At 38.4% G+C, this 18,575-nt stretch overlaps 1 protein-coding gene across 2 annotated transcripts in view; it reads left to right on the top strand.

Moving 5' to 3' along the window:
• PECR (peroxisomal trans-2-enoyl-CoA reductase) overlaps positions 1–16,456 on the top strand; it is a 28,953-nt gene extending 12,497 nt beyond the window's left edge. Inside the window, exons 5-8 of one of the 2 annotated variants that reach the window (XM_090268790.1) lie at positions 2,823–2,919; positions 4,778–4,888; positions 13,591–13,702; positions 15,921–16,456. In XM_090268790.1, the coding sequence (XP_090124916.1) occupies positions 2,823–2,919; positions 4,778–4,888; positions 13,591–13,702; positions 15,921–16,006 (406 nt within the window). In that variant the 3' untranslated portion in view covers positions 16,007–16,456. The remainder of the gene's footprint in view (positions 1–2,822; positions 2,920–4,777; positions 4,889–13,590; positions 13,703–15,920) is intronic. The other variant, XM_090268798.1, reaches the window with a different exon arrangement.
• The last annotated feature ends 2,119 nt before the right edge of the window (positions 16,457–18,575 follow it).

Genomic DNA, 18,575 nt, shown 5'->3' with positions numbered 1-18,575 from the left:
TAGGATGCCCTATTAAATTTTTTTTATTATAAATATGTCCCACATATTGCATGAGGCTTACTTAAGCTAAAATTTTTAAATCGTTTAACAGAAATTAAAATTTAACTAAATGTCCTGCATTTTGCCTAATAACCCCAATCCAGATATTACTAAACTGGCCATCACTGTATGGAGACATCTTTTTTGTTATAGTGTGGACATGAAACTAACCTATGTTACTTTAGAATTGAAAGCCATGAATATACCTATTTAATTTTAGAACTACATAATGAAATTTGACTCTTTTGTTTTGATCCTTTTATTTTGATTTTGATAAATGTTTACATTGCATTCTGATAAACAAAAACAAAAATTAATGAACTAATTTAGCCTACTGGCTCAGTAGATTCTTTAATGATAGTCTAAAAGGCCATTCAAATAGAACAGGAAGAAAAACAACATGCCAGGAAGCTATTTGAAAACCGTAAGTTTAGGAGTTAAAAAGTCTGGTTTTCAAAAAATTAGTTTTTCTAAATTTTTTTAGTATCTTATTTTATAATCTCTGATTCCTTTATTTTTAATTTTAAAAAGTTTCCTATTTTCCAACACAGAATCCTTAGTTTTATTAAATATGTATAAAACTGTATAAGATAAAATCAATTTCTTTATAGCCTCTCATTCCAGAAATAATGTTAATTTATTAAGATAGTGATATTAATTTCTTTATAATTATTAAGTAATCTATAACTTATAGAGTGGTATTTTGGCACTGTGTAAATATTCTCTTTGACATCATGATTTTAGCAACCATTATTGATCCTTACCTGGATCAGGGTGTGAAAATGTTGATTTTTTCGATTTCATAATTACTTCTGTATTTATAAGATGATATTCTGCCCTAAAAGATTTTACCGCCACAACCATCCCTTTTCTCTATATATATTTATTGATATTATTTATGATAGTGTCATCATCATTATCACTAAACTTTTTGACATACTACCATGGACTTAATGAAATTTTTTTTTAAAATTCATTGTTTTAACTGTATATATTGTGTCAGATTTAATAGAAATCGATCTTGTTCCTCCATTTTGCTATTGCAAATAATTCTGCAGTGAATAACACTGTATATATTTGTTTCATATTTGTGGAGGTATATCTTCAGGGTACATCCTGGACGTTGGGTTGCTGGGTGAAGGATACTTGCATATCATAGATATCCAAGTTTCTTTCCATTTTGCACTCCTGCCAGCAATGTGTGAGAGTGCCAGTTCCCCACGTCCTCACCCAAAATGGGTATTTCAGCTTCTGGACAACTCCATGGTCAAGAATTGTATTCTCAGAGGAGCATCTTTTCATTTGTTGAAATGAACAGTGAGAAAGAACCAGGTCCTCCCATATTGAAGCCAAACCACGGCTGTCTGATAGTCAGACAAATCTCATACTGTGTCGGCCCTCATAAGATTTCCCCAGTTTACATGAACCTAAGAGCAATATTTTGAAAAACCTTATATTATGGAAGAAAACAAATTGGTAATTTGAGCATTGCAAGTGTGGGTTTTAAATCAATTTTAGAAAATAGGGGATATGAAATTCATACATCAGGTTAGAAATAGTTGCGATAGAATTTTTATACATATCAAAATTTAAATAAATTGTAATATATTTCCAGAAAGAGGTTCAAAATATTGAGGTCTGTGTCCATATTGGGGTTTTGTGAAGAAGGTACAAATACGCTGTGACTTAAAATTTCTAATGACAAGGTCCTCAGAACCAAGTACATAAAATCTGAGGGTGTATCCACTTCTCACAAGAGTCTTCACAGAGCCCAACCTTTCTGAAGAAAACCCACCTCAGTCCCAGTGTCAGCTGCAGCCACGCTGGTGGGACTCCAGGCAGAAGCCAGCATCTTCATCTCTCCGAATTACCTGTGTGACCATATCACCATCAAATGTTGCTACTGCATCCAGCAGTCCTGGATGGGTCTACAGGACAGGTTCCCTTGTGCTGTGTGTTGTCCACAATGCTAAGAGGGCCGTTCTGGAGAAGCACCCAGTTGAGAACGATGACGGAAGGATGACTGAGCTCCCCTAGGAACGAGAGGCAGGGGCAGGAACTGATGTGCTTGTGTAGGAAGCCCAATCAAGGTCTGACGCTTTTCTGTGAGGAGGACCTAGAGGTGTTTGTCCACTCAGCTGCTTGACCACCAGCGCTACCACATGAGGTCCTGCCTCTCAAGAGAAGGCTCAGCAGTGACATGGAGCCCCTGAAGAACCAAGTGTCAGACATTCAGAAACAAACTAGTAGCCATCCAAGGGAGAAACCACTAGAACTGAAAGAGATGTAGAAAACCAGAGACAGAAATTTACTCTCTGAATTTGCGCACCTGAACTAGTTTGTAGAGTGTGAGCAAGTGGCATTTGAAGGGTAGCAGAGAATGCCACCCGAAATACGACTATAGGAGTTTAGGACATTCCAGCCCAAAATATGCCACTTCGACATATTGATTGTCTTGAGCTTTTGGCACCTGGAAAACAGCAAATGCAGGGAAAAGCTTTCTTTGAACTCTCCTTATCCGCCAGAAGACAGATCCTCCAAAAGGAACTTTGCTGTCATAAACCACCTCCCCCAGAGTTTCATCAACTACAGAAGACTAATTCTTGTTGTTTGGCTTTAATATGGGAGGACCAGTTCTTTCTCATTGTTCAGACAGACTCAAAAAGACAGAGCCTCATGTCCTTGTGGGGCTCTGACAGGTCATTAACACATCCATCAGTTTAGTTAACGAGAGAAATGTTCAACTAAAGCTAATTATAATGTTTATATTTTGTCTTTTACAGTCATAGTGGAGCTGCCAGAGAAGGTGTTTACAACCTCACCAAAACCTTAGCTTTGGAATGGGCCAGCAGTGGAGTAAGGATCAACTGTGTTGCCCCTGTAGGTAATTGTTCTGTATGAACAAATTATGCTCTTCTGATTCCATTTATGTTGTTGATGCATGTATTTGTCACTATGGGTACATACTAGAAAAGATTGGCTTTTGAAAATAGAGCAGAAGTATTCTTTGATTTGATTGTTCAGGTTAAAATAAAGCCAATGATTCTCAATACTGGCTATATATTTCAAACTATGGAATCTAGACATCAGTATTTTTAAATGCCACCCAGGAAATTCAGATGCACATTGAAGGTTGAAGATCACTGCTTCAAAGAATGAATTTTTCTGTATTATTTTGTTATTTCTTGGCTTATCATTAATCCTTTAGTAGGGGAGAGAGAAACTTAAAGGCAAAGTTTTAGGAAGAAACTCCCAGTTAAAGATCATTGCTAAGATAGAAATCATCCCTCAATCTGAAACTCTGTAATATCTGTGGATAGTATCTATAATTTTATCTATACACTATCTATATATATTGTTATCCGTGCTTCTCAATGGAAACTAAGTATGAACTGTAGAAGAAAATCTCATATTTAACAAATTGCAGGCTCCTAGCCAGAAACTTCATTTCCCTTCAGTCCTTTGTAGCCGATATTACCTTACCCATATTACATGCAAGCATTTATAGGACAAATTAAATATAGTTCCATTCTTACAGTTAATACCTTGGAATACTGATATCCAAAGCACATTTCTTGAAAACCTTTAATGGTATATTAGTATTATATGCACATTACTAAACACATGTTTCTCCTCCCAAGATGATTTTAGGCTTAATGTCTAAATATTAATACTTCTAGAACAGCGGTTCTCAACCTGTGGGTCATGACCCCTTTGGGGGTCGAATGACCCTTTCACAGGGGTCACATAAGACCATTGGAAAACACATATATAATTACATATTGTTTTTGTGATTAATCACTATGCTTTAATTATGTTCAATTTGTAACAATGAAAATACATCCTGTATATCAGATATTTACATTATGATTCATAACAGTAGCAAAATTACAGTTATGAAGTAGCAACAAAAATAATTTTATGGTTGGGGGTCACCACAACATGAGGAACTATATTAAAGGGTCGTGGCATTAGGAAGGTTGAGAACCACTGTTCTAGAAGATACCAGCCTCTTTAAATAAAAGGTTACAGATTGTTTAATTGGAAACAGGTATATCACCCTAGTATTATCTGGACTAAGTAATACCACCAAATTTCATCATCTTTTACACCTGTTTCCTCTCCTCCCCGTAACCTCTGTTGTTGTTTTGAGCCTGTAACAAATAGCTTTATCCTGTTATACAGTTTTTGAGTAATTTTTTGGCTTTATAAGCCCTTGAAAGCTATATAAAAGAATTCTTAAACAATTAAATTTTAGTTTATTTATATTGGATTCAAATATTTTATTTGTGATTTTGCTTTAGGCAAAAAGCCATGATAATATTGCATTTTCTAAGTCTCACATAACCGTAACCCAGTCTTGTGTTGTTAGACAGAGAAGCCCAGTGGAAGATAAAATAGGCTTCTCTGGTTCCTTGTTCCCAGTTAAGAGCCTTCGCTAATCTATTCGAATAATTATGCTTTCAGAAACCAAGTCTTTTATGAAAAAACCCAGGGCTTGACTAGTTATTAAGGAAGGGAAGGTCACAAAATGAGTATTCAGATAGTCCATTTGTAGTAGTGGTTGACTGTATTTGTTTCACAAGATTGAGAAAGTTTAATATTAGAAATGTTAACTTTTCTATTAGACTTAAGCCACTTAATTTTTGGTATTGGTGGATAGACTGTCTTGATGTCTTTACAATTAAAATTTAATCTTACATACTTTATTTTGTCCCTGTTTTATATCTAAACATAGGGAACCATTTATTCCAAGTCTGCTTTTGACAACTACAGTCATTTAACAAATGACTTCCTTGGAAAGTACTTTCAGGCAATCCCAGCTAAAAGATTTGGCGTTCCTGAGGAGGTAATGTATATTTCTGACAATGATCAGATTTACTTTATTTCATACTTTGGAGCTTGGTAGCATTTTGGTGTCCTTTTTCCGTAGTGTGGTTGGCTAATAGAGATGATCGCCCCCAGTGCCACCAAACCATTTCCCTTTTCTGGCTCTGGGGAGACATCCCAGTTGTGCTTTGAATACTCACAGAAGTCTTCATTCAGGAGCAAATGCAGTGTAAATTAAGAACAGCATGTTTTTATTGTTTCATTAAACTTTTGTCACATGACATTTGTTGTTATACAGGACCCTAAACAAGTTCGATGAGTATGACTATATGACATTCCATACACAACTTCTGTAAGGTGCCATATTTAGGTATGAAAAAAAATCAATAGGTTTCTTAATTGATAGCTATATCAGTCTTAAAATGTAATTTAAAAAGGGTATCTTTTCCATAATAATAGTAAAAACTAAAATACCTAGAGTAAAGTTAGCTCTGAACAAAAAACATTTTATTACTGAAGACCAGAAAAAGAAAGACCAGAATAGAGAGACATGTCAGATTCCTCAATGGAGAGAATCAGTTTTGTTAAAATTAAGTTTTTCTAAACTAATGTATAAATTTAATATATTTTTGAAATTTAACACACTGATTCTAAAAGCTGTCTAGAGGACTTCCGGCCAAGATGGAGGCTTAGACGGACACGCTAGGTCTCCCTCTACAACTAGAGAGGAATACAACTACTTCAAAACAAAGGATAACTAGAAATTCCAGAAAATAAAACTACACGGAAGTCCAACATATGAAGTTATAAACCAGCGGTGCCATTTGGGCAGGTAAGAGTTAAAGAGGGCAGTGCTGTTTGCGGTCGCACCAGGACAGCAGCGGGGCAGCGAGGAATCCCGGCTGCGCAAGCCCCTGGCGGTGCGCGACTCCGGCGCTGGGGAGAGCGGCCGCCGCATCGCCTTGAACAGTGAGGCCCAGGGGGGCGGGAGGACGGATCCCGGTCTCCTAGCTGAATAACTGTGTGAATCCATCTTGGACCCCCGCCCCCAAAGAAAGCACCACAGGGTTGCGAAATAGGTCGCGGACAGGCAGGCGCCGGCCGGTCGCTGATTTGTGACGCGTACACAGGCACTGCCCCCGACAGCCGGCCCAAGAAAACAAAACGCATCTGTCAAAATGAGGCAGACAACTATAGAAGTCCCGGTGACACAACTCACCAGGCAGCAGATAGAGAACCTGACAGATGAACAGATAAGAAACCTGTCAGAGGCTCAGTTCTGGGCCATTGTTATCAGGTGGCTTACAGAATTCACAAAAGAGCAGGAAAAAGATAAGAAAGAAGCGAAAAACTTTCATAACGAAAGGAACAAAACTGCATACGAGATAGATGGTGAGAAAAAAAAATCCAGAGTTCATTTCAACAAACTGGAATATGGAGAAGGAACAAGCAGTCAACCAATGCAGCGAGAGGAAATGGGAAGCAACAATGAGAGGATCAGAAACCTCTGGGACAGCTATAAAAGGCCCAACATAAGAATCATTGGTTTGCCAGAGAATGAGGAAGATGAACTAGAACTTGAAAAATTGAGTGAAAATATAATAAAGGAGAACTTCCCAGACTTGGGGAAGGGAATAGACTTGCAGGTCCAGGAAGCAAGGAGAGTTCCCAAGAGACTGGACCCAGGGAGAACCACTCCAAGACACATTATAATCAAAATGTCAAAAATTAAAGATAAAGAGAGAATCTTAAAAGCAGCAAGAGAGAAGAAAAGAATTATGTACAAAGGGGTCCCAATTAGACTATCAGCTGACTTCTCAAGGGAAACCCTACAGGCAAGAAGAGACTGGCAAGAAATATTCAAAGTAATGAAAATCCAAAACCTACAACCACGAATACTCTATCCAGCGAAATTGTCATTCAGAATAGAAGGACAGAGAAAGTGTTTCCAGGACAAAATAAAACTGAAAGAGTTCATTAGATCCAAACCACTGTTATATGAGATGTTAAAGGGACTGGTTTAAAAAAAAAACAGAAGCTAGGGAGATGAAACAAAGGCAAACTAAATAGGCAACGAGAGTGGAAAAGGAACTGTGGGTATGGGAAGCATATTGGGGGGAGGTCAACAGGGAGGGGGAGTGGGGAGAGGGAGGGAGATGATATAGGAATTGGGGATCAAGGTAGGAGGGAATGGAATAGACGGAGAAAGGTTGGGAGGACCTGTATGCACAACTAATGGACATAATCTAAAAGGGGGGACAACTGGAGGGAGGGGGGCCACCGGGTGGAGGGGAGCAGAGGGAAGGGAAATTGGCACAAATGTAATATTTTAATCAATAAAACACATTAAGTCTGAAAAAAAAAAAAAAGCTGTCTAGAAAAATATTTATGCAAAGACAGCCAAAAATGTGTTGAAAAAGAATAATGAGGGCATTTGATCTTTCTGATATTCATAAAACACTCTAATACTACACTTATTTACTATGTCTGGTGCTGGTACTAGAGTAGATTAAAATTAGTGGAATAGAATGGACTCTTGTATCAATACCATGTACGTATGGGAGTTTATAGGATAAAAGGAGCTTTTCAGATATATGGGTAAAGAACAGACATTCAACAAAAGTCTTGCAGCAATGGGCTATTCCTTTAGAAATAAATTAGACCCCCTGTGTCACATTACAAACAAAATAATTTTCAGATATATTAAAGTGCTAAATATGAAGCAAAACCATAAAACTCTAGAAGACAATGGATTCTCATTCCTAGAACTACCTTTCATTATCAGTTTGATGTATATCTTTCTAGAAATTTATTATACTTGCACAAAAATATCTATTGACTTTTTTACAAAAATGAGATTCTACTTTATGTTCTTTTCTACAACTTGTTATGACTATGCCATAATATATTTAATTAGATGATATTGTTGCACATTTAGATTTTATTTATATTTTTGTTATTGCAGTAATTCTGCTGTGAACATCCTTGAACATAGTCACGCATTCTTGTGTGAGGGGATGACTTTCTAGGAGTGGAATTCTTGGACTAAAAGATATTTGCTTGTTAAATTTTAGAAGATACTGTTAAACATTTAATGAGCTATTTTAAGCAAGGTATTTGGATAGTTATTCTGAAAACTAAGATTTTAAAAGATTTTAATTAGAGAATGATAGGATTAAATTTTGGAGGGAACACTCCTTTCGTTTATGTGAATAATATTATCTATATTTACTGTATTAGGAATTAAAATTGAGAAATTTAAGAAATATTTATCAATTTATTTTAAATTAATAGTAATAAAGGTACTACATGTTAATATAAGTAAAAATGTAATGAAAAAGAGCTATATTTTCAAAAACAAAGGAAAATAATTCTTTTACATTTTTTTTACATTTTTATAAATCTCTTTAATGTATGGCCTACTAGAATACAGCTGAACTTTCATATCTGCCTCTGCATTCAGTCTGTTGCAATATGTTGTTTTGGTTAAGGCATCTGAAGAAAATCTGGCTTCATGCACATGTACAGTTGGAAATGGAGGAGCATTTTGATAGCCTTTTCAGATAATATGACTATTCCTCTTTACTGTTTAAAAGTGGCAGTTTAAAGGATTAGTTGCAGTGCAAAACCTGGAACCCTGTTAGTGGATGCTTTGTACTCTGTGACGTTGAAATCTATTGCTCTTTCTTGCAGTTTGTCTGAGACTTTGACCTGTAGATGATTTTGTAAAACCAGGCATTGATCTTTTGGGAAGTATTGGTTCACTGAATTACGCAGCTCTTCTAAATGTTGACACACAACTCTGGGTGTTGACATACACCAAAAGATCACAGTTGTTAACACACTACCAACTTCTTGAGAAAAATCTTTAAATATTAAAAAATTGTCAAGCTCATGGTGACAAGTGCAAGTTTCCAAAATTCTAATTTTTGAAAAATGTCTCCCCAGTGTCCAAGTATGAATAACTGTACTTTGTTCTTTCAAATAAACAATGGTGTTTCATGGAAAACATGACTAATTAAGTTCGCAACACAACCACATTATTTTCCTTGAGGCAACCATTATACTTCTATATGCAGCAAAAGAGCTTAATGTGTAATTCCTATTTCATCATGCAGGATATTAAAAAGGTGTAGACTCAGTGGTTGGGAATACTGTAATACAATTAATCATGTTTACTGCTTCACCAAGGACACGCTAAAGCAAAACAGGCGTTTTTCCCCTCATGAGTACTTTCCAGTGAGGAATAAAATAACTACTAGTATAAGGGTCACTAGGTCAGTTTTGTGTCCCTGCCATGACTCATGCTGATGTTCCAGCAGTCTTTCCTACCGTTGCTTTGGGACAATTAGTACAAACATCAACAAAATGAAAAAGGCAAAGTAGGCTTAGTATTACTCTTTTGAAAGCACAGTAGTCCCTCTATATTGCGATTCACTTACCGCAGCCTCACTGTATCGCGGGATTTTTTAAAATATTATATTTAATTATTTATCACGGATTCTTCGCTATACCGTGGGATTTTGTGGTACTGTACAGTAAATACTAAAATAAATGTAAGGTTCCTACTTCGTGGATTTTCACCTATCGCGGTGGGGTCTAGAACGTAATACTGCGATAAGTGAGGGATCACTGTAGTTTTGACCTTGCAAATCCCCTGAAAAAGTCTTAGGTACACCCAGGGTTTTGCTGATCATACTTTGATAATGCAGCAGTTGCCTTCAAAAAGTTGGCTGTGAAGGGAAGCAGAGGCTATGGTAGCTACTGTGAGATGCAGAATACAGAGTTAGTTTTGGCTTTCACCTGATTGTGTCCTAGCATCCCTAGGTCATGTTTCCAAGATATTCTGATTGCCCCAGCCATGTCCCATTGGGGGCAGAATTTTCACACCAGGCCATTGGCCCAACTGGTTAATAGTGAGTTGCCTTCTTTTAAGTGACAGTCCCTGGGGTAGTCAGGAGGGTCAGAAGGTAGCTGTAGTTTCAAAAGAAACTGCCTTGACCTCTCACAGCCAGATGAAGGGTCTGCCATGTCTGCATCCCCTTTCCAAGAGACATGGGTACTCACTTTTACAAATTGAGCAACTAAGGGCCAATGAGGTTCAGTAATTTGCCTAAGGACATACATAGGTCATGGTGCTGGCATTCAAACCGAAGCTTATTTAAAACCCTCGGGATATGATCTTTAATAAACAGAGCTGAACATAAACAGGTAACTGAGCTAAAAGAAATGTTACCCACATAGATAAAGTTGATTCAAGTTGCTAGTCTCTATTAGTGTGTATTGATTGATAGAAGTCTTATGAATGGTTTAGTGCTTCAAGTCCATCCATCAAATAAATTCCATTAAAATGAAAGTTAAGAAGACTTCACCTGAAAATATTCAATAATACCTAGTTAACTTGGTAATTATGAAAATTGTATTAGTTCAGTTGAGCTCCATGTTGAGCTCCAGGTAAAAAATAAAGCTGGCATCATGGATATTTACAAGTGTTTTACCGTTCAATTCAGTATTATTTAATGCTGCCTAGTCTGTGGGCAATGACTATATTAGGAACTAGGTAATACAACATCCCCTCATTTGGAGGAAGAGATGCATAAAGATTCCATCATTCTGTGTACATTTATTAAGTGCTTATTTTATGCATAACACCATCGAAGGATGAGGCCACCACTCAATCTCTGAAGCAAAATTCAGCATAAAGCCACATTTATTGCTGGTCAGGCACAATCTGTCTGAGTAGAGTGGACGGTGGGTCTTTTGCTTTTTCTGGGGAGAAATGTGGTTTCAGGGATTTGAAGACTCCCAAGGGACACGATTATTTGAGTGAGAAGGTTGTTCTTTGGCTGGATTTAGAAAGGAGATTATTGGAGAGAGTCTTCCTAACTGGCTGATTTTCAGAATACAGGAGCTTTCATTGATTGGTTGACTTAACAAAACCTGTTCACAGGTGAGTTGTCATTGATTGATTAGACAGGGTAAAATGATTCTGGTGGTTAACTTGTTACCATGGCTCAAACAGCTCTACCCTTTCCCAAGAATGTGGGAACTTATAAATTACTAATTCTAAGATAAATATAAAAATAGAAATAATAATAGTCACATATATGTAATTTTAAGCTTTCTAGTAGCCACATTAAGAAAAGTAAAGAAGGGGGCAGCAGGGTAACTACCAGCCCTGTCCACTTGCTCCCATCTGGGAACAAACTTGGAGTAAAAACACAAAGTGGAGAGGGAGTGAGAGCATCTGTGAATGAGCGGGAACACAGACGAGAGCGCAAGGGCTGCGTTGCAGTGGGCAAGAACTGGCCTCCTGCAGGGCTCCCCGGAGCCAGTGGCCCCTGCTCTCTAAGCAGAGCCAACATGGCTGCCCAGCCCAGTGCTGGCTGCACAGTGTAGGGGCAGCTGCGGATTGACTCAGGAGCCCCGAGCTACCAGGGCAGAGAGAGAAGGCCTGGGAGGTGCAGGCCTCAGAAACAGCGCAGCCGGACCAGGCCCTGCTGATGCTGAAGGTCTCTGGAGGGAGTGGGGTCAGCACTCCGCCACTGCCCTGTGTTACTGTATAGCCGCAGGGCTCTTCCCCATGCTCTCCGGGAAGGATCCAGTGAGAAACTCTGAAACTGATGGAGGCTCTGCAAGGTGGTGGCCTGTCCTGACTGAGAGACTGTGATTTGGGGGAAGGGGGAGGACTTGGAGAACAGGACCACCAGGGACTAGTACGGCAGCATGGGGGCCACACAGAGACTTTTAAAGGGGGAGCCGAGGTGAGACCTGAGACTCGGCAGAGACCTGGGGCTTGCACACCTTTGCACCCGTGGGCACAGTGGCTCTGCTAAACAAAAACACGGATAGAGAGCACTGTAGGACCCATGGAACCTGACCAACATGGCTCTGGAGCTCAACATGGAGATCAACTGAACTAACACAATTTCGGTAATTAACACATTAACTAGGCTGTACAGAGTAGAGAATTCAGCTGAGCCTCCAGAGAGGGAGAGCGGAGCGCTCAGTACTAGGAGGCAGGAGCTGGATGCCTGAAATTGCTGCAGCCAGCTAGATCCCTTCACAGACAGGTGAGCCCAACCCCCACCTGCCGGATTCCAGGCTCTGCAGATCAGTGAGTCCAGGCTCTGGAGTTTCCCACTGGGAAGATTTCCGCAGGGGGACGAAGAAAAAGCTCTGAAAAGCCCCTTTGCCAGACACCAGGAGCTGCACAGCTCCTTGGGCCCTGATCTACTAAACTCAGCAGAGCAGAGAGAATAGAGACAGGTGCAGCAAGGCACTATCTTCTCTCCTGCACAGCTTTTTTAACGATCATATCTTGCTCTTCAAGTTTGGGCCCAAAACATCACCAGGTTGTATATTATAGTTTATTTCAAATCTCATATATTGCTCTTCTCTTCTCTTACTCCATTTTGCCTTTTTCCTTTCTCTTCTTATTTTGGATTTAAATTCTGTTTTCTCTCTTGCTATGACTGGTTTTTACTCTGCACTCTCACTATTTCTCACCCCACCCGCCTCTCAAAACCATTCGTGATTGTCATTAGCGATCTCAATTTCTTTTTCCCATTCTTAAAATATCCTTATTCTCTCTCCACTTCTATCAATATTTGCTTGTTAGATGCAGATAAGGTGGTTGTTGTTGCATTTCTCCAGTCTTATATCTAGATAGTAAATAGTTTTGTATTTCAAATCTCAAATTTTTCCGTTCCCTTCTACTACATTTTGCCTTCCTCCTGCCCTTTCTGTTTTTCATTTTAAATGTAAATTTTTCCCTGTCTTAGCCTGGTTTTCATTTCTCACTGTCAGTATTCTTTCTCCCTCTACCCTCTCTTCCCTCTTATTTCCAGCCCACCTATATAAATCTTAGCTCATTTGTTGTTGATAGTGCTGTGGGGGTACCTTTTTCTCCAGTTAGGTTCCAATTATTTGTTATATATATAATTTTTTTTTGGTGTTGTTTGCTTTTTTTGTCTTTTTCTCTCATTATATATATATTATATATATATATATAATATATATATATATGCATACATACTTTAAAATTTTTGGTTTAAACCTAATACTATATGCTTCCCTTCTCTTAATTCATTCTGTCTTCCCTCCTCCCTTTTTTACTTACGATGTAAATTTTACTGTCTTTTGCTCTTCACCTTGTCTCTATTCCTCTTTCCTCTACCCTCACAAAATCACTTTTTTTTTTCAGTTGTCTCATATTCGTTTTTCCTTTCTTATAATGATCTTAATGTCTTTACAGATAGCTCCTGTACTCCAAGTTGCTGGGCTTTTGGTTTGCAGGACCATAGAGTGCCATGTTATTGTTTTATAAGCTCATTGATTATTTCAGGGACACAAATATAACAGGTACATCATGGTGAAGAAAAGTAGCACTGTTTTGGGCAATGAAAGGTATGGAATGAACTGAGGTGTATGAAATGGAAAAGAGCCAAAACTAAGCCCTGTGTTTACTTTGGCTTCTTCACATGGTGTAACTTATTTGACAAGGTCAAAGGCTCTGTCCTAATCTGCTGTCTTCACCCTAATCTCTTACCTGATTTTTATGACACTCAAATAAAATAAGGCAGTTGTCTCTGTACTGTCAGATTATGGTGCGCGTACATTGTAGAATTCATGTGGTAGTCATGTACCCTGAGATGTATTTACTCAGGAAAACAAGACATGTCTGCTTTTCTATGTGCTTATGTGTGTTTCCATTTCCAGATCTCCCCCATGGTGTGCTTCCTGCTATCTCCAGCAGCTTCCTTTATCACCGGACAGTTAGTGGCTGTAGATGGGGGCCAGTCTATATATAATAACCTGTATGAAATCCCAGGTGAGCTGTCAAGAAACGAGTAGTCACTGTATGCCTTTTCATGTTCACATGTTCAAAATGTCTTTATAATTACTTAAGAGATAAGTTTTCCCTTATAGCACCTTAAAATGTATAAAATGTTTATATTCATGACATGGCTTTTAAAGGAAATGTTCCTTGTCACAAAAATATCTAAATATCTTTATTTAGAAAACTTAGCTTTACGTATTTAAAAAGTTTTGTGTGTGTGTGTGTATAGATTGGTAAAATTTGAACCTTGAAAAATATTTTCAGTATGAGTATATGTACAACGAGGAGATAGAAAAAAGGCAAGAAGTTGCCATATTTTTTTAGATTGAATTCCTCTTTGTTCCTCCAATAAGAGCCTTGTACATCTGAGCAGAAGAATCAGGCCTGTTAGGTGGTGAGGGATGTCATGGTGCTATTGTGTACTATCTTTGGAATATATATTAAATGAAACTATATGAGTTATCTGTATTCGTTTTTGAGGTACCAAACAGTAGTTTTACAAGACTCAACCAAATGTAGATATTATACATAAATGTGTGTGTGTGTGTGCGTGTATGTGTGTGTGTGTGTTTATCATGGCTAGACCAGAGAACTTGAGGGTTGAAAGGGTCCTAAAAATATCAGTCCAATATCCTACTTTTACAAATGACAAAATAAATTACAGAAATTAAATGGCACATTCAAACTAATCACTCCCAAAATACAGAGATAAAAAATTCAGATGTATTCAAACTTACTTAAGATAGTTGATTAAGTGGCTAGTAGCAAATTAAAATGTGTCTTTGAATTTCATATCAGGGACCCTAGCCTGCTAACAGTCTAGCCAAGGCTAAAGACCTTTGCATTACTAAATGGTTAGTGTGAAACTGTAATGTTACTTAATTATTTTCTCCTCTCACATATACTTCTTTACTAATAACATCAATGTGGTGATGGACATAAGATACTTTGGTTTTAAGGATCTCAGTTGGAAACACAGAAATACCTACATGGTCATGCAGAAAACATTTTTTAAATTTTGTAAGGAAAGCAGCCACATCTATTTTGTGAGTGTATGCTCTCCCAGAATTATGAGTAGGGATATTCAGTCTTTCATTGTAGTGTTTTCTTTAAGATTGCCAGCCCTAGTGTGAGAATGCCTGGGTTGGAAGCATGGCTATACCCTGCCGTGTGACCTTGGGAAGATTGATTTTTGTGAGCCTCCATTTTCTCTTCTATCAAGTGGGGTCACTTACAGTATTGATTTTGTAAGCTTTCAGGATAATTAAATTAGATAATGCACATTTAAAGCTCTGGGTCAGTAGGATGCTTTCAGATGCAACTCATATTGTCTTGAGCCATAAAGGAATTTGTTGCCTTGAATAACAAAAGCAGGTGTGACTTTGATTCTGCAGCTCAGTGATCTCATCAAGGACATTTTTTTTTCCTTTTACTTCTCTTTTTGCTTCTATCATGTTGTCTTTAAGACTAATTCTCCTGGTTGAGGGATTGGCTGCCTGCCTCTCCTAAAGCTACATGCTTCTTTGTTCACTTCTATCTGGACAGAGAGGGAGGGGAGGGGAATGATTTTCTTTCAGCATTTCTAACAAAATTCTGAGATCCACTCTGCTTTGGACCAATTTATGCAAATGACCGTCCCCAACCAATAACCATGGCTAGGGGAATGGGATGCATTGGTTGACTTGGATCAGTCCATCATCAGTCAGTGGTCCAAGTGAGGTCACTTTCCCAGAACCTCATGGAATTCTGAGTGCAAACAGGCTATTGGATAGAGGAGATGAGGGACCGGATGCTGGGGAGGCAACCAGATGCTCCTGGTATAGAGTAAGTACATTGTTTTAAAATCATCATTATTATAAGGAAGCAATATTTATTAAATGTCTACAATATGCCAAGTTCTGTACATAGGGTATCACATTTAATTCTCACAACTTTGAAAGATAGATGTGGTTATCCCCTTTAATAGATGAGAAAACTGAGGCTCAGGAAGAGTAACTTCTCCAGATTCGGAAAAGCTACTAGGTGGCAGAGCTGGGTATCAAATCCCAAATTTTCTCAAAACCGATGCTGTTTGTCCTAATAATTTCTTTTTGTTTTCTGAGAAAATGAGTGAACCAGGGAAAATAACAAGAGGGTTTAGTGGAAACTGGGAGGACGTATGAGGTTAATAGATTTGTAAGTGACATGAAGTTTTCCACTTATTTAACAGATCATGACAACTGGCCAGAGGGAACAGGGGACCTTTCTGCTGTCAAAAAGATGAAAGAGACTTCAAAGCTTAAAGCCAATCTCTAAACTAAGGAGAGAAGGATGTTTCTTTTTTCCTCAAATGCCTTAACCTCTTAACAGTGCACTTCTGTACTTCATAGAAGCTTGTAATTTGTATGAAAAAATGACTTTGTGCTTTTTTTCATGTTACCAATTTTGTCTATGAAAAAACTATTCCTGATATAAATGCATTTTTAAGTCTCAATCAATACCGTTTAGCCTGTGGTTTAAAGAATTTCTTAAGAATGGAAATTGACATACTTTATGATTATACTTTTTATTTCTAAGAAAGGTGTTTGAAAGGTGAAATAACTTCTAATTAATAATAGAGATAACATGATCTCCAAAAAGGTTTAATTGTAGAGGTAGACAATAAATTAAATTGTGGCAGCATTACAATCCTGATAACTGGAGTTATACAGTGATTCATTGTACCTGGCAAATACTTTGGGCCAATAAAGCTTTATGGTAATTATCGACGTGGGGTTTGTTTTGTTCATGAAGTCGAATTTGTATAAACCCTCTTAATTCAAAAGAAAAATAAAATTATGTGTAGTACTTTTTTTGCAATGATTGATTTGTGTCTTGATTTTTTTTTTTAATTCAAAGCGTTTCCTCTTCTCCGTGTTTTTCCTTTTATATGCAAAATTTTTTAAAAGTTACATTTTATACAAATGTATTAGGGTTCACTATTTTGCCTTCAGTTGATACTTTCTGGCAGTTATTCTGATTCCTAAAATGCCATTTACAAACTACCTGTGTTCATTTTTTGTCTTAATTAAGCTTCTTTGAATGGACTTATTCCCTCTTGAAATGTAGTAGATATTTCCCTTTCTCTATCAGTAACTGTCAGTTCTAAGTGCCTGTATATGATTGACAAACCTCTGGAGTGGGCCTCCTGAATCTTCCATTTTATCACGTTTCCAAAGCGGGCTGGGACATGGGTGCAGATAATGAAATACCTCAAGTGCAGAGTTGCCCGTGAGAGTGAGGACAGCCTTAAATTTTGTGTCCATTATATCACTATGGAAAATTCAGAAATCTTCTTTTCCTTCTAGGCAAGAATTTAACACTGGCCTTCTGGACATGATAATATAGTTAACTAAGAATTACAAGCCACATTAGGAGGGTAAGGTGGCCTTACCACAGGTTGGTGCAGAAGACAGAAGAGGTGAGGCTTGCTTTTCAAATTAATAACTCACGTTGGTGGCTGCTAACACCACATTATGTCTCCATAGTATTGGCATTTGTTTAGTTTTGCTTAGGGTATGGAGCCCACCCTACAGAGCACTGAAGTTAGCTACAACTCCTTATTAGAGCTTGTTAGACCATCACTGGACTGCCCATTATTATCTATATTCTAGGATCAATTCTCCAGGACCTCTGGATATATCATAATAGTGTCCCATTGACAGTGTTCTTTTACTAGTACACTTTGCAAATTTTGTTATAGGATAAATAGTTCTGAATAGGCTTATTAATTCACTCAGTTAATAATTTGGAGCTTTTAGTATGTGGTCAGCATTATGGTGGGAGTTGGGCATGCAGTACTGAAAAAAAAATGAATACACAGAATACACATGGACTTTGCCTTCATGGAGCTTGAAAAAGAGAGAGAGAGAGGGAGAGAGAGATTGAGAAACTGAGAAAGAGGGAGAAAACTATTAATCAAGCCACACAAATACATTTAGAATTCCCAAAAGTTCTAAGTGCTGTAAAGGGTAAGGTCATGGTGCTGTAAGTATATAACAGAAAAAAAAAGACATCCAGAGGAAAACAAAAACAGTTCTATAATTATTCATGTTAAAAGAGTTTGCTGACAGAGATGAGCCTTGTGGGTGTTATCCCTCCCCCACACACTGCTCTTTTGGTCCATGACTTGTGTTAATTCAGGTCCCCTGAGAAGCAGATGCCAAAACAGTACAGCGTGCATGAAACTTACTGGGCAATATGCCTGCGGAGGGTAAAGGGCAGGGAGCCCAAGAAGGCAGTGAGAGCTTTCATTGTGATACAAGACTGACACCTATAAAGAGGGAGAAAGAGAAGAGTTGGCAGGAAGCATCTCGGATTGCCACAAAGCGATGCCTTTTTAGGCCAGACCCGCTGCACATGTGCATGCACAGTCACATGGGGCAAGGGGATGCCAGGAGACTCAGTGTGTCACCTGGGTTCCGCATGGTGACTCCTTTTCTCACCAGCTGGCGGCTGGACACAGAGTCCATAGTATCCTGGAGTCAGCCATGGTTTGTAGTTCAATGGGACCGTGCTGTGTCCCCTGGCAAGAGTTCCCTCTTTACGACCAACCACAGGCCCCAGAATTGCCAGGATGGAGGCACGGAGTCCCACCATGGATCTTTAGCAGTGGTGTTAAGTAGGGCCACTTCCTCTCTTGTTCATTGGTTCCCAGATGTGTTCCCAAAGCCACTGGGGAAACACGTCCTGACGGATGGTACTCCATCCTTTCAGAGTCAGGTGTGCCTTGGTTGTTCTAGTCCTCTGAGCCTGGCTGCTTCTGGAAGTGTGGTGTGTGATACAATCAACGGTTCCGTCATCAGGGACCCACTCTTGCACCCCTTTTACTGGTTGGGCGCTGTAC

This window comes from Furipterus horrens, unplaced genomic scaffold, assembly GCF_987537825.1.
Source record: "Furipterus horrens unplaced genomic scaffold, mFurHor1.1.pri manual_scaffold_1, whole genome shotgun sequence".
NCBI classification, from domain to species: domain Eukaryota; kingdom Metazoa; phylum Chordata; class Mammalia; order Chiroptera; family Furipteridae; genus Furipterus; species Furipterus horrens.
This window is presented reverse-complemented; position numbering and strand designations above follow the sequence as displayed.